We start from the raw sequence: 16,386 nt of genomic DNA, 5'->3' as shown, positions 1-16,386 counted from the left end.
GGCGAGACAGGAGAGGTCTGCCACGCCATGTGGGTTTCTCCTTGGCCAGCTGGGAATCAAACCCGCGCTACAGAGACTGCAGACAGCTTCACAGCACAGCGCTCAACCTGCTGCACCACAGGGGAGGCCCCATACTGGAACCATTTTTATGCATCTTAATTAGTTTATTAGAATTTAGTTTTCTCCAGCCACCTTTCCTAGCATAATTAATTTACATATATACCCACGTTTTTTATTTTTAATTATTTTTATTTTATCATTAAATTTTATTTTCTGATTTTATATAATTTTAATATATTTCATATATTTTTTACATCATTTTTAATTTTTGCACAATGTATGCATTTTCATCTTGGTTATATACCTACCTTTTGAATTTAGTTTTCTCCCAGTCATTATGTCTGGTCATCAAGTTCCTTAAGGTACTTTTATCTCCCCATTCAAAAATACTTCCATTTACATTCTCTCTGAATTATGAGATATCATGCACTTCATATGAATTTAGAGGCACCAGCCCTCTGGTTATAAGCTATTTTTTTCCTCATCAATTCTAATATTCATTTCAACAGAAACTATTAAATATGCTGTTATGTTATTTCCTGAAAGGAGATATACCCTAATACATGTGCTTTTTAAAAAATATGGATTCCTTTTCTATAGTGTCAAAATTAAAGCTTTCCATGAACACAGTCCATGATTTGCCTTCCAACGTACTGTCAAGATCCCTGCTTTCTAATACACTGGTATAATGAAACAATGGTGTTCTAACTGCATTTATACTCATTTTTGTTTTCACAAAATTTAGAGCAGGATAAATTCCCAAATAGTAACTTTCTCCTGATATTTCTCCTGTATATAATTATCTAACAGATACCATGCATAAATATAATCAGTATTTTTTTTCTTAACCTAATTCTAAACTAGTTTTTGAAACCGTTCTAGAAAGAAAGCTTATAAAGATGTTGGGACTGTACATGAACTTTGACCTTTGACTCCAGTGCAGCTAGTTGTCCTCCCCATCCATCATGTACCTTCCATAGTACTGAGTCATTGCAGAATATTTTTGAACAGACTCTTGTGTTTCCAGGCTTTGTTTCATTTGCATACTTAAGGACATTGAAGTATTTTAAAAGTATATTTTTTAAAGAAAAAGGCTTTAAAGTGATATGTTAAGTCCAAACACCATGTAATTTAGTTCTCTTTCATTTTCTCTTGAGTCTTCTCTCTTAATATTTCAGTTCTTGAGATTTCATGTGATACACTGGATACTAATTACTTAAGTGTTGTGCAGATGGTCGAGGGATAACATGTTTTCTTAGTGGGTTCTTTAAAAATCATAGCTGCAGAGTCAGGATTGCTCTTGTTTTATCCTGACCAGGATGGTGGATTTAATAGGATCCCTGGAGCTTTTCATCACATTATATAACTCTTTGTGTGATGGTCAGTTTTGAGACCACATTTTGTGACCTGACTTTCAACTTGTAAGAACTGCTATAAGGGTAGTGAAGAATTGAGGGCCACTGGATAGTTCTGTTGTTTGCCAATTGGGAAAACATAGTCATGCATGAAAACTTCTAAAAAGATCCAGACTTGTGCTCTTTAGAACAGAACTGAGTCAGAGTGATCCCTGGAAACATCTTTACCTGCTTAAAGTAATGTGACTGGAATGCCTTATCATAATGTAATCTGTGTTGCCTTGCTCCACAGTAACAGTGTCTCTATCTCTTGCCACCATTCATTCCCTGAGGGAAACTGTTATCACATCAATGGTGCTCCCTCCTCAGTTAGCTTATATTGCTCTGCAGCACTCCTGCAGAAAGTACCATGTCTCCTAAATGTTCTCCTCAGACCCAGTGTGTGGTATTTAAATTAAGGTAGCTCAGACATGTCTGAAAGGAACTGAAGTATTGCATACAGCCTTGCCAATCCACTGATTAAAATTCTTGCCAAGTGTTACATTATGCACAGCTTCCTTATTTTGGCTGTAAATTTCATTGCATATTTTTCCAGGATGAGAAAGTTTGTACTTTTTATTTCATAAGCCCACATAATAAACACAGCTTTCTTCAAAACCATTTGAGGTGTTGGATCCCTGTGCTATGTGAATATAGGGCTCCTTTGTGGAGGAAAGCACACGTGGCTCATTTTAACTTCTTCCACCAGCATTTTAGATGGGACAAAATGGTTCCACTGGGGACAAAGAAAATAGACATTTTGATGAGCTGCAGCACTATTCAAGCCACCACTTTATCCTCTCTGAAGTCTTTTCTATGAAGTTCAAGAATGAACAAAACTTCCATTATGGACTCAGAGAAACCCATTTACCCCTCATCCACAAATACCACCACCGTTTTTTGCCCTGAATTTTTATTTTTAATGAGCTTTTGAATTGAAAGTTCTCACCATATAGGCCCTTCCCTAGCAGGAAACTTTGTGAATTTTTCTTCACATTAAGATGTCATTCTAGGGAAAAAAAACAGTGTCTTAGAGATGGAGTAAATAGGTTGAGAGGGAGCTTTTTATGAAATACAGGAAGAAAGTAGGCCATTTCTAAAAATAAGTCTTTAATAAGTAAAATCAGCTTCTTTAAAAAGAAGAAAATGCCCGAAAGAAATAATAATTTTAGTACTTGTGATAATGATCAAGATACTTTTCCTCCTATCTCTTTTTGAAAATAAATGAGAACAGAAACTTGATGTTTGGATTGGGACAATAACTGCCATTTTCATGTGAGGACTTAGGAAAAAAGGGTTTTTTTTTTAATATCTCTTCCCCACTTCCACTGATATACTAAGTCATTAGTCCTTTATAAGTGCTGGAAAGCAGAATAAGCAGCAAAGAATTTGACAAAACAAGGGTTTCATGTGCGTTAAGAGTTTATGGTTTTTTCAAATACATACATATAGATAGGCTTTTATCTTTTTTTTTAGACACCCAGGTAAAAATTCAAAGACTACTTTTTCCTTTTGAAAAATTTTAATTCCTTAACATCTCACCCAAAACTGTTAATATTTCTTTGAAAAGGTGAAATATGAGCCGTAAAGTGACATATTTACTTCCCTGAAGGAAGAAAATGAAGAGAAAATATTCTATAACATGAATGAAGTTTAAAGGCTACATTCCCTGAAGAAAAATTGCCTTTCCGTATAGGTCTTATTTTCTCATCAAACAAGTGAGATTGTCTCAGAGGCCCTGATAATATTGACCCACACCATCCCTAGATTTGAACTTGTGTCCCCTGTCACTGGGAAGTTTCTGATGGAAGGGGAGTTATTATTTCAATTTTTGGAAAGAGAGAAAATTCTCTCCCTTTGCATTTCTTCTGGTCTCTATTTAGAAGATTATTAGAACCACTTTTTAGAAGACAGTCCATTATAGCCCCTCTGAAAATAGTTACTATTTATTCATAAGGTCAAAATATCCAATAATGTTTAGATTTTGTTAACATCATACTTGAAGGTGATTTTTGAGTAATTATTCTTTCAACAGATATTCTGCCAACATCAGATTACGACCTGCTTCCTCATATTTCCTTGACAAGGGTCTCTGGCTGGAGGAAAGAGGAAGACCTTGAAGAAAAATGGAGTCATGTATTTTTTTTTCTTCCCAAGCAAACTTGCCAAATTTACAAAAAAAAATTGTGATACTGAGTTGTTGAACTTACTCAGCGTTGAGCCACCAACTAACTTATCCTTCACCTGGAAATCCTTATCATCTCTGACAGCAAATTTACCCTCATTTGGATTATCTATGTGAACCTCAAGAGACATATGTTCTTCTCTAGATCTTTTATTAACATCTACCTTCAGTAAACGCAACCTTAGTGCTGATGGAAATGTCTCTTTCTGGTGAAAGCTGATGAAAATAAGTTATCTTAAGATCTCATGGCTGGGTCTCCCTGGTGGCACAGGTGGTTGAGCGCCGCACTGTGAAGCTGTCTGCAGCCTCTGCAGCGCAGGTTCAATCCTGGCCAGGTGGCGAGAATCCCACATGGTGCAGCAGACCTCTCCTGTCTCGCCTGCTGCTCCTCTCAGCAGTGTATTTTGTCAGTTTGCCTGTTCTGTTCCCCGCTCTGTCTCTGGTGAATCCTCTCACCCTGCTGACCCTGTGGCCTGTACCCCAGTTCTTGAAGAAATAAATAAATCTTTTTTAAAAAAAAGATCTCATGGCTGCCAGACTGGCACATTTTAGGTTCTCCTAGTTGTCATTTCTTATTTAATGGTCTCATCAATAGTGACCTGGTCCCTCAATGAATGCTTGGGAGTTTTGCCTACTGTAGTTTTCCCTTTCCAGTGTTTTGTTAGCTCAGAATTTCTTAGTAGTCACTATTTTTGGAATAATCTAAAAAGAAATGTTCTTCCTCCAGAACGTCAAGGAACATGTCTCAACTAAATTAAAATATATTCCCACAACATTTAGAAAAGGCATTGGGCACCAAGTTACAGAACCCCATCTTCACCCTAACTTGTACTTACACAAGACATGTGTTTATTAACAACAACAAAAAAAAAAAAAAAAAAAAAAAAACCTGGGCCTCCCCAGTGGCACAGCAGTTGAGCACTGGACTGCAAAGCTGCTTGCAGCCTCTGCTGCGTCGGTTCGATGCCAGCTGATGAGGGTCCAACATGGCACACAGACCTCTCCTGGCATGCCCGCTGCTCCCTTCAGCAGTGTGCTTCGTCAATCTGCCTGTTCTGTTCCCCACTCTGGCTCTGGTGAATTCTCTCACCCTCCCACGCTTCTGACTGTACCCAGTGCTTGTATAAATAAATTAATCTTTAAAAAAAAAAAACCTGTTTCTGTCATATAATGAGATGAATAAAGTGACACTTACACAAATAACCTGAGCCCAATACTGGAGTGTAGTCTTTGTGCTCATGCTCATGAGATGGCAGCTGAAGTCTGGCTTTATGGTCATTCAGGGAAATGTAAGAATGGAAAAACCAAATAATAATAATTATTAAACAGATTTGCACTGTTAGTAAGCCCTCTATACTGTACTTTTCTGGAATTCTAACCAGTGATACCTGCTTACATCTAAGTATTGCTCATATCATTTATGTCTTTGAAAGAGATGCTGGTAAATATAAATTTTAGTTGGCCATATTGCCACCCCACTCAATACAGAGATTCTGTTAGTATTGAAAATAAGAATTCATAGTGGGTACAAAACCAATAATCAACGCCATTGTGAGATTTTCTTTGATCTATATGTGGAAGGAGATGCATGTATTAGGTCTTAAAGCAATTTACCATGAAATTAACACCAATTAAACATATCATTATTATAATCTGAGTAGGATTTTAATCAACTTGATTTTCTTACTCTCAGACTTAATGATGAAATAGATTATATTAATTTATATTTTTTCTAAGAATAATTTTGGTAGCTCTATTGTGCCTACATCTGAGAAATAGTCTCTTATCCTTAATTGGGAATTCAAGTTCAACAGAAAAATAGAAATTGTGTCTTGGGTATCTGTATACTTTATTAAATCTTAGATTCAAGGAAATAGAAGTGTCTGTTGATTTTTAAAGATCAGTTCCTAAAATTGTAGACTGGTGATCAAAACAGATATGTGAAAACTGTTCCAGATTTCTGAGTTAAGAAATGTGTAAATGTTTATTCTATTACATTTACCTTCTTCTTCTGGGATCATGGCCCAAATCTATTGTCAAACTGACCAGTAAGATCAGTAAGTTCATAACAAAAGTTAATTTTTAAGTCAGCCTCAGGCAGTTTCAAATAGCTAAATTCCTTGTATCTGTGAAGCTTCAAGATGTGAATCTCTGTGTGATTGTAATTGTTTTTTCTCACAGATATTTCTTTTCCTCCCTGAAGGGAACACTGACGCTATTCAGTGCCTGACACATAAATCTGTCATGCATACTATAGGTGACCTCTAATGGAATCAAATTTTCACCTGATTACTTCAGCTGTATTGTTTTTCTTCCCCTCAAGAGTTTAGGACAGCTCTTCAACCTTATTCTATTGTATCTTCACTTAAGAGTGGATTATTGCTTCTTATCTTTTCTGATGATGATGGCTAAGTGTATCTCTTAGCTCTTTCACATGACAAACCATTCTCATTGCTTTGTGGTTTAAAACTACAACTATTTATATAATTCATAATCCTTTGCATTTATCACAAGTTGGACAGTTATCATATTAACTGTGTTCTCTGGTGTGGTTGTGGTCAATTGACAGGAAAGGTGAATGCTGGCTAGTCTAGAATGGCCTCACCGCAGATAGATTTTCTCTATTCAATGTGGTATCTTATCCTTCAGCAGGCTGACATAGGATTGTTACATGGACCTAAGCAAGGTTCCTAGATAGTGAGCAGAAGAGTGAAAAGCATAATGAGGCTGAGGGCTAGAATTGGCAGAATCATTTCTGCCTTATTCTATTGCCAAATCAAGTTACAGGATTGAGTCTAGATTCAAAGGTTAGGGGCACAGAATTCACATTGTGATGGAAGGAACTGTAGAGTCACATTGCCAATGGTATGGATACAAAGATGGGAATAATTATTGCAATTTATGTAAAGCAGTTGCTATAAGAGAAAGATTTATCACACTAAGATTCTTTGTGCACATATGCTGACATGCAAATATTAAATACTGCACAAAATACTCAATTCTCATAAGAACTTTAAAAGATACGTACTAAGATTATACGCAATATACACACAGACACTTTACATGACAAAGACTGACAGTTTGATTCTAAAGGACCCTTAATCATCATGTCTGTAGACTCCAATTTTATATTTGTGCACCAAGTTTCTTAGTACAAATTTTTTGATCACGCACCTATATGTATGTGTGTTTATTTTTAAATTATATGTACATACTGCCACTATAAAAGTTAAACATTAGTACACTTGAAAATTATCTGCTTAAGATAAAAATTATAAATATTAATAAAATTTTAATATGATTCCATCACCCAATGTGAATGTCTTGTGGCCTTGCTTTGTAGACAAGGCACAAAAGACCACTTTATATCCAAGGCATCTCATTATTACTATATCTATCTATTAGAGAAGCAGCATTTAATCAAACTTCTACTTGGTATTAGAGTTCAGTTCTAGTTTAAGTTAACATTTCCTGCTTTAAATGCACACTGTTAAGAGCAGGGGCTTTTTGGATATTTGATTAGGATTTGTGGGAGAATATGGCTTAAATTAAATATAAGGTGATCTTCTGATTTATGAGTCAGGATTCATGATTTTGTGTATCCAGTGAATGCTCACATTACCATATACTCAACTAACCATCACTCTCTAGAACATTATCAAGAAAGCAAGATAGAACAAAGGAGTAATTCTCAAAGTTCTCAACTGGTGATGTGCATCTGCATTTTTTGTGGAATTTATTAAATACAGATTCCAGATTGCATTGTTAAAGAGACTGATCCTATAGATTTTAGGTTGAGTCTAGGGATCTTTGTTTTTATCAAGCTTCCTGCATATAACCACACTTTGAGAGCCATAAAAGTTGAATTTATATCTGCCACTTAACAGGTGGATTACCTTGGACATCTGTTGTTAAAATTGTTGAGTTTCTTCAGCTATAAAGTGCAAAAAAGTAATAAAGTCCAAGACCATCTTCAAAAATTGTTTTGAGAATTAAATATGTGCTAATTTTTCCAAAATGTATGTGGTAATATAATAAAAATAACACTTTAATATGTGACGTACCAAAAAGTTTATCAATCTATTAAAAGACATATTCTCCATACTAAGATATTCTGTATATTGTCAGTTGCCTTTTATTTCAGTGAAAACATGGTTTTGAATTTTCCTGTCCTGTTGTCTGGCTCCCTAGGGGAAGAACCATGGCCTGCTTCTTTACACTAATAGAAGTAGGAGAGAGTGGGGGTTAAGAACATAGACTTTAAGTTCATTCAGATAAACATAAGCTCTGACTTGAGCTCTTATGTGATCTTGCACTGATTATTTAACTTCCATTACTTTGTCATCCTAATAAATCCTATCTGTAAAAGTTTTCATGCTTGATTAAATAGAATAGCATAATCAACATTTATTGCATTCTTGCTATTTACCAGGCAGTACTCAGAGTGCTTGTCATGTAATAACTAATTTACTCACAAAAACCTTATGATTTTGATTAGAACTCCTGTTAAATAGATGCCTGTTAAATAGATGACAAAATCAAAACATTAGGAGCTAAAATGGTGGCAACAGGGATTCAAATCTCTGCCTTATGACTCAAGAACTATCCTATTTCCACAACGCAACACTGTCTTTTGTAAAGTGAAAACTTACAAGTCACTTAGCACACCAAAAGGCACACAGCAAATCCTCAAAAGATGTGACGTATTATTATCATCATTATTTAATTCTCTCACAGCTTCTTGCAGAATGTTTTGTGTATGGTAGTTGTTTAATAAATTTATGTTGATTTGATTTGGGAAGAACTCTATTGTATCCTCTTGGGCTTCTAAGAGATATATTCAACAAGAGAGCCTCTTATTTTTCAGGCTAATATGATTTGTGTGACTGCTTTTAGATTAAGTTACTGTCTTTTATTTACAAAAGAAGATTAAATGAATACGTGCAGATCTAAGGACTTCAAATCCCCCTTGCTAAAAACTGTTTAGAAAATTGTCTTTGTAAGACAATGAAAAGACCTCATCAGACCAGTTTCTAAAATAACTGGATTTCACTAAATGATGCTGTTAGTATTTTGCGAAACAAATGTTTACAACTCTTTTCTGGTTCTTTTATTTTTTCATTTGGTCTTACATTTACTGGTTCATGGTACCTAATGGATTCCTGTTCAGTGCTTTGTGCCTTGCTTTTTCTCAGGATCAACTTGTTCATTCATTTATAAAATTAGGAGCTTTATCCAAGGAATGCCAGACAGGCAAAATGGAATGCATGGGATAAAATAAATCTCAGGTCAGAAAAACTGATGTGGTTTCATGCCCCATCCCTTTTGTCTTTATTTTAGCTATTAAAAATAAAGGGATAAGACTGCCCTATAAAAACATTTCAAAACTAAGCCGCAATGTAATATTGACAAAGGTGAAAAATAATTCCTTCCAAGCACAAGTAAAGTCCATCTTTTTGCCCCACCCTCACACAATGTAATTCTCTAGGCTATAGTGTAAGAAAACCTAATGAAGATGGTCTAAATTCAGAAGATTGAAAGCCTGTAAATTTAGCTTTTGTTAGATAACTAGAGGAAATATGCCAACAATCAAAGGCCCTAGCCTTAGTTAACCATCTGCCTGCAAGCATTTTGGCATCACTGTCAGGATAGTAAATGACAGGTGTGTCAATCCAGCCACAAGCCTGGTCTTGGGAAGAAGCTGCAGTGAGACTCCCCTTATCCTTGATGAAGAGTAGCCCTATGAGTGACCTCAGCAGTCACTGCATTGCTGACTGACCATACCACATGCCATTTCTAAGTAGTCTTTACCCTTTATCTTCTGTCAGTCTGGTTTCAATCACAAAGTAGAAGGAACAACTATTTGAACAAACAGAGCAGATTTGCTTTAGTTCCCTGAATCCTTAGCGTCCAACATGATTAAGAATTCTTACGGCATACCTAGGGGGATGAACTTAGCTAAGATAATATGTTCATTCCAGTAGTAAGGTATGGATTTTGCTGCATAAAATTTAAAAAATAGCAGTGATCAGGTGGAATGAAAATTACCATTCTAGTATTTACAGCAGAAGTAAATTTATTAGTCAAGGCTAACTGCTGACATAAACATCCCAAATCTCAGTGGCTTTACATAATAAAGTTTTATCTCTCACTTGATTCGCAGTCCAGTATGGAAAGTGGAGGTGAGGAGATCCCTCATCCAGGGATTTCAGTACTTTCCTCTAGTTATTGTGCTATCTCCTGGGGCATTAACATCTTATACTAGAAGGACTGTATCCAGCCTTCGGACAATGAGTTCATATGGAGGACTGTATATAGGATTTTAAGGAATTAGATGTAGGAATAGTTATTTCACTTTTACTCATACGTCTTAAACAAAATTCAGTCTGTTGACTCCACATAACCACAAGGGATCTGGAAAATGCTGTCTGGGTAACATGCCCAGAAAGAAAAATAAATGGACTTTGGTGAACACATTGCAGTCTAGCCCCAATAGTCTTGAAAAAATCTATAGTTATTAAATTTATTTATGTAGTTTAGTTGCCTTTTCTCCTATAGGATATATTCTTTGGTAGATAATAGATATGGACAGTCCACTGTAAAATTGTGTTCAGCAGACCTTCCCATGTACCTTTTGATCTTGAGGTTTTGTGTTTTTGGTTTTTGTTGTTGTTGTTGCTCATTAATTAGATTTGGGTAAGTCTGAATACATTCTGTGTCAGCCTGGGTGTTGATCACTGGTTCTCAATTCCTTCCCACCCATTGTAGGGATGGTGGGGTGAGTGGGGAAAGTGCTGCTGTGTTGAATTTCACATCTGGCCCCCATTCACCCCGCTTTCCTTAGTCTGGCTGTAAGGGAACTTAAAGAAGTAAGTTTTCTGGCAGTCTGCATCAGACCTGAGAAAAGTAGATGAATTTTCAGGTTCTGTGAATTAGGAGGGATAACTGAACCAATAGAATTGGCATGAGTTTCTAATATAGAAGTTGATCACCAGACTTGTGAAAACAAATTTGCGGCTGTGTATTTAACTTTACTTTTTAATTTATGATTCATTGTATTTAAGTGGCCTGTTCACTTAACTCTTCCTCTGTGTTATTTTAATAAAAAGGCTACTCTATTTTCCCTCCCCAATTTAATTGAATTTAATTTACCTGTATTAAAAAAAAAGCGAGATGAAGATAGCTAGGTATATATAAAAGAATAAGCCATCTTCTATGCCCTTAAGGAAGTGATGGTATAAGGGAGGAGACAGATTTTTTAATATATAAACATTTTACTGTGTAATAGCTATACAACAATTTATAAGCATGAAAATAAAGGCACCGACCAGATTATTATAGGATAATTAAGAGGCCTGTAAAAGTTGTAAATGGGGCCTCCCCGGTGGCACAAAGGGTTAAGACGCAACTTATGAAGCTAGCTGCACCAGGGTTCCCTTTGATCCACATCCTTGCCAGCACTCATTAGTTCTAATCTTCTTGACAATAAGCATTCTAACATATGTGGAGTATATCTCATTGTGGTTTTGATTTGCTCTGCCTGATGACTAGTGATGTTGAGCACCTTTCATGTACCTGTTGGTCATTTGTATACTTTCTTTGGGACAAAAATGTCTATTCAGATTTTCTGCCCAATTTTAATTGTTTTCTTTTTTTGCTGTTCGGTTGTTTGAGTTTTCTTGTTTCTTAATGTAGGTGCTTATTGCTATGTACATCTTGTTAAAACTGTTTTTGCTCTATGTTGTGATGCCATTTTCATTTGCTTCAAGATAATTTTTAAATTTCAAGTTTATTTCTTCTTACCTTCATTGTTCGGAAGAGTTTGATTGAATTTTCATGTATTCATGAGTTTTGCTCCATTATTGACTCTAGTTTCATACTTGTTGTAGGGTCAGGAATAGACACAGTGCAGGTTTTCTGATCCCATGCAGACCGGGTAAAGGAGGAGTCAGAGTCCTGAGTGGTTTTTGCAGGTTTTTTATTGGGGTTCACCAGGCACATGGCAGGCAGGGATGCTGGGGGGCTGGGAGGCTGGCAGCCTCCTCCTCCTCCTCCTCTCCTCCTCCTCCTCCTCCTCCCTCCTCCTCCTCCTCCTCCTCCTCCTCCTCCTCCTCCCTCCTCCTCCTCCTCCTCCTCCTCCTCCTCCTCCTCCTCCTCCTCCTCCTCCTCCTCCTCCTCCTCCTCCTCCTCCTCCTCCTCCTCCTCCTCCTCCTCCTCCTCCTCCTCCTCCTCCTCCTCCTCCTCCTGCCTCCCAGCCCCCAGCAAATCCTCACTCTATCTGGGCTTTCTGGCGTTCTCTGCTTCTGCTGCTTCTTCTCTGCTTCTCTCTCGGCTTCTCTTTCGTCTTCTCCTGCTGCTTTCTCGGCTTCTGGCGTCCCTGTGACGCCGCCCTTAAAAGCACAGTCTTAGCGCAGGTGTGCCCACTTCAGGTGCCCACCATCAGGCATGCATTCAGGATCACAGGGTTCCCTCATCTATCCTGATGGCGGGAGGGCAGAAAAGCCTGATACATTTTACCTTACCCTACACTTGTGTTGCCAGCAAGGCACAAAGCAGGTTTTCTATGATCCGGGCACACTAGTAATGGAGGAGTTCTGGAGCCCTTAATGGCTTTTTCAGGCTTCTAATAATCTTTCTGTACCGTCTTTAGTCCGGCAACCAGGTACAGGGCAGGCAGGGAGGCCTGGGGCCTGGGCTTCTCAGCGCCCCAGGTGAATCTTTACTTTCTCTGGGCTCTCTGGGGTTTCCTCATGGTCGTTTCGCCAGTATCCCTTGTGCTCTGCTGCACTGCTGCCACACGCCTCTGTTCTCTGCTGGCACCCTTACGTGAGTCTTTCAGCTCAGCTGTGCCCACTTTTGCATGCCCACACCATGCTCCATGTGCCGCAATCAGGCACTCACGTAAGGCCACAGGTGTTGATCATTGATACTAATAGCAGGAGGGTGGAAAAAAAACCCTGATAACTTATATTTACCCAACAATACTATTGTGGTCAGATAAGTTATCAGTATGATTTATATTCTCTTGAATTCACTAAGATTTGTTTTATGGCAGAACATATGGTCTATACTAGAAGATGTGCCATGTGTGCTTGTGTAGAGTGTTTATTCTGATTTGTTGCATAGAATATTCTGTATATGTCTGTTAGGTCCATTTGGTATGTAGTGTTGTTCAAATCTTCTGTTTCCTCAGTGACACTGTGTCCTGATGATCTACCCATTTTTGAGATGGGGATACAAAAATCCCTACTATTATTGTAAGTCTGAACAGTTCTCATCACAAGGAGAAATTAATTTTTCATACCTATTTAAGGTGATGGAACTAAGTGCGTTGTTGATCATTTAACAATATATAAAAGTCAAGCCATAATGCTGTTAAAAAACTAGTTGAGTGAAAGAAGCTGATTGCTTATGTGAAGTTTAAGGTTATATGACATGCAAAACTTAGCAATGGTCTTAGAAATCAGACAGTTCCCCCAACCCCCAGGTGGTAGGATGGGAAATTGGAGAGAAAGAACAAAAGAGAACTTTTCAGGTTGATGGCAAACATTTTATATTTATACTGGGATTATGAGTATAAACATTTTAAAACTCATCAAAACTAGTAGGGTGAGTTAATTGTGCTTTTTATGCCACTAGCCTCTGTGGCTATCACTTCAGCCTTAATTGTGCTAATGCAGGAGGCGCTTAGTATCATGGGCACGGGGCGCACGTACCTAATTGTGGACATCGGGAGGATGAGCGTGCACGCATGCCTAGTTGTGCACACCTGAGTCTAAACGCCAGTGTTAGAAGGGCGGCATCACTCAGAGGATGGCTATGAGAGAACGTGTGGCAGCAGAGAGGCAAGGCCATGAGAGAACACCAGAGAGAGCCCAGAGAAAGACTAAATATTCTTGGAGGGCGAGGAGGCTTGGTTGTCTGCCTGCTTGCCTCTCAGTCCCCCTGCACACCCTGTGCCTGGTTGCCACATTGCATTTCTCTTGAGTCGGCAGGATTCAACACACACGGGGATGGAGCCCTCAGGATAGACTCAGGGGTGGTGCGCGGGGACCACGTAGTGCTCATTGCCGGCCTCTTCTCTGTGGGCGCCTCCAGAGTCCACGATGCAGGTGGAGAGGACTCTGCTCTTAGTGGGGAAGGCATTGTACAGATGTGGTGCCTGCTCGGAGGCAGGGCTGGGGGATGAAAGTTCCCTCACAGTTCTGCAAAGGGAGTCCAGGATAACACCGGAGGCCCCAGGGCAGCACAGGAGGTGGCCCAAATCCAGGACTGCAAGAAGGCAAAAAACAAGAGCCAAGGTCAGGAAGTTCTGAGCGGTTGTTAAAATCCTGAGCTGCTGGGGCACAGGAGGTAGATAATGTCCAGGGGCTGTGGGACAAGACCTCGTGGGGAGGAGGAGGTGGCCTGTAAGGATCAGCTGAGGCAGCAGACTCATCAGGGATAAAGTGGACCCCCATCTGTTGTTCAGAGCTCGACCAGTGGTGACACAAAGAGAAAAAACTGATAGTCCTGGACTAACAATCCCATGCAAAGGCTGCAAAACTTGGGCAGGTTGCTGTTATGTTTATGATACCTAGGGGTGTATAGGATCATTTGCACACCCCTGAAGATGAGTTCTACATATATTTCTAAAAGGCCAAACATCGGCTAACTTTTATTTCTCTCTCCCCTAGTGGATGGCTGTATTCACAGAGCAGCCGGTCCCTGTTTGCTGGCTGAATGTCGTAACCTCAATGGTTGTGATACTGGACATGCAAAAATCACATGTGGCTATGACCTGCCTGCAAAATGTGAGTAGTATTTTGAATACTTTTGAAATCAGATGAGTGCTCTTTCCTGTTCCATGCCTCAAGTGCACAATCGAAAGGGAATTGGTGATAGTGGAGACATTTAATTAATTGTGCTTATATTCAGATTTGATGTGGTAATACATTGTTTTCCAAATATGCCTCGTTACATATGTACGTGCATATATATATGTACACAAATATATATGAGATGCTTAACTATAGGTGATTTTAGATCTTTGACAGAATGTCTCTGAAACAGAAAAAAAAAAGCAAAATATACATTGTGGTATTTAAGTGCTGCAGAGTGACGGCTTCTGGAAATGATGCCAATTTCTCATCCCTTGTTCAGGTTTCTTGATTGTAGATGTGTTTAGAGCAAAGGAGATCAAAGTGATGTATTGTGTTTTCAGCTGCCATGTAAAGGCTGATTGGCAATTATAGCCAAGGCATCTGTCACACTTTGCTTTTAGGAAAAGCCAGTGGAATGTGCTTGTCTGTTGGTGTGAAAATGTATTTGCTTTTTGAATGTGGAATAGTCAAAATTTCCATTATATTTGAATAAAGAGAAGTATTGTATTTGATTGACCTTGTTGCTTAGTCATTTAGCCAGCTGGATGGTTTGGAACAAAATTACTTAGAGAAGCTAGTTAAAGGCACAGGTTTTTTTAATCACATAATCTTCAGGACCTGGGGTGGGGTGCACTATTAAGGTTGGCATTAATCTGAAAATTGGGACAACAGTTTTTTATTCCATGCATTGCTTATGTGTAAGGACAGGAATGGACATGGTGCAGGTTTTCTGATCCAGCAGACCGGGTAAAGGAGGAGTCAGAGTCCTCAGTGGTTTTGCAGGTTTTTTATTGGGGTTCACCAGGCATAGGACAGGCAGGGGTGCTGGGGGGCCGGGAGGCTGGCAGTCCTCCCAGCCCCCAGCAAATCCTCACTATCTGGGCTTTCCGGCCTTCTCTCGGCTTCTGCTTGGCTTATCTTCTCGGCTTGTCTTCGGCTTCTACTGGTGTCCCCGTGACACCGCCCCTAAAAGCCCAGTCTTAGCCCAGGTGAATCCCATCTACCTATGCCCACACCCTACTCCAGGTGCTGCTATCAGGCATGCGTTCAGGACCACAAGGATCCATCATCTATCCTGATGGCAGGAGGGCAGAAAATCCTGACATTTTTCTTTACCCTACATTATGATACTGCCTGGATCTGATGTACATTATGAAAAACCAAAGCTAGCATATTTTTTTGTTTTTGTTTGAGCAGTGGAAAATTTGGCTAAAAATGTTACAATACATTCTGAAGGATTCTGATTGGGCTCTGTATAGCCAGGTTGTATAAGGATGAATTTCTTATGGATATGTGGGAATGGCGAGAACGTTTATTATATTTTTTTATATTTGAGGATTGATAATAAGTATTAAATGGTGTTTTTCTTTTGAACATTATAATATTGCATTTTATATTCCTCAGTTTTCCATTCAAATATTATCTGCTACATAATATTTAATTTTATTTTTAATAATGACTTATTTCCCTATCTTTGTTAGTGTTTTTTATTCCTTGTGAAAGAATTAAATCATGGTGCCAAGCGGCCCCTCACTCCTATTTAGACTTTATATTGGTATCAAGTTAAGGACTTTGTGTACAATGGTGTGCAATAGTGTTTAGAGTTGTTCTCCCTCTGACTTAGAGACTCCGAGTTATAAATGGGATTCCCCTTTCCAGGATTATATGCCTCTGTTTACAAATATTGTTAATTTTTCCTTTTTAACACCATAGTAACTATATGCTAATTGATAGCTCCCTGACAACAAGATTATTGATAATTTTCCAATTTGTGTCTGTCTTAAATCGAGAGGAGGCCTGGTGTTAATTCTTTCACTATTTATTTCTTACATTGAGACACAGGTCAGAAATTTTCAACCTCAGATTGAGAATCACTGAGAATCAT

At 38.5% G+C, this 16,386-nt stretch overlaps 1 protein-coding gene across 5 annotated transcripts in view; it reads left to right on the top strand.

Annotated features, from left to right (window-relative positions):
* MACROD2 (mono-ADP ribosylhydrolase 2) overlaps positions 1 to 16,386 on the top strand; it is a 1,913,210-nt gene that overhangs the window by 650,217 nt on the left and 1,246,607 nt on the right. For all 5 annotated transcript variants that reach the window (XM_054696174.1, XM_054696171.1, XM_037494392.2 and 2 more), the window contains exon 5: positions 14,316 to 14,432. In XM_054696174.1, coding sequence (XP_054552149.1) covers positions 14,316 to 14,432 — 117 coding nt within the window. The remainder of the gene's footprint in view (positions 1 to 14,315; positions 14,433 to 16,386) is intronic.

The sequence above is a fragment of the Talpa occidentalis genome, unplaced genomic scaffold (genome assembly GCF_014898055.3).
Source record: "Talpa occidentalis isolate TD23 unplaced genomic scaffold, MPIMG_talOcc4v2.1 talOcc4.10, whole genome shotgun sequence".
Taxonomy (NCBI): domain Eukaryota; kingdom Metazoa; phylum Chordata; class Mammalia; order Eulipotyphla; family Talpidae; genus Talpa; species Talpa occidentalis.
Note: the sequence above shows the minus strand (reverse complement) of the source record. Positions and strands in the feature narration are given on the sequence as shown.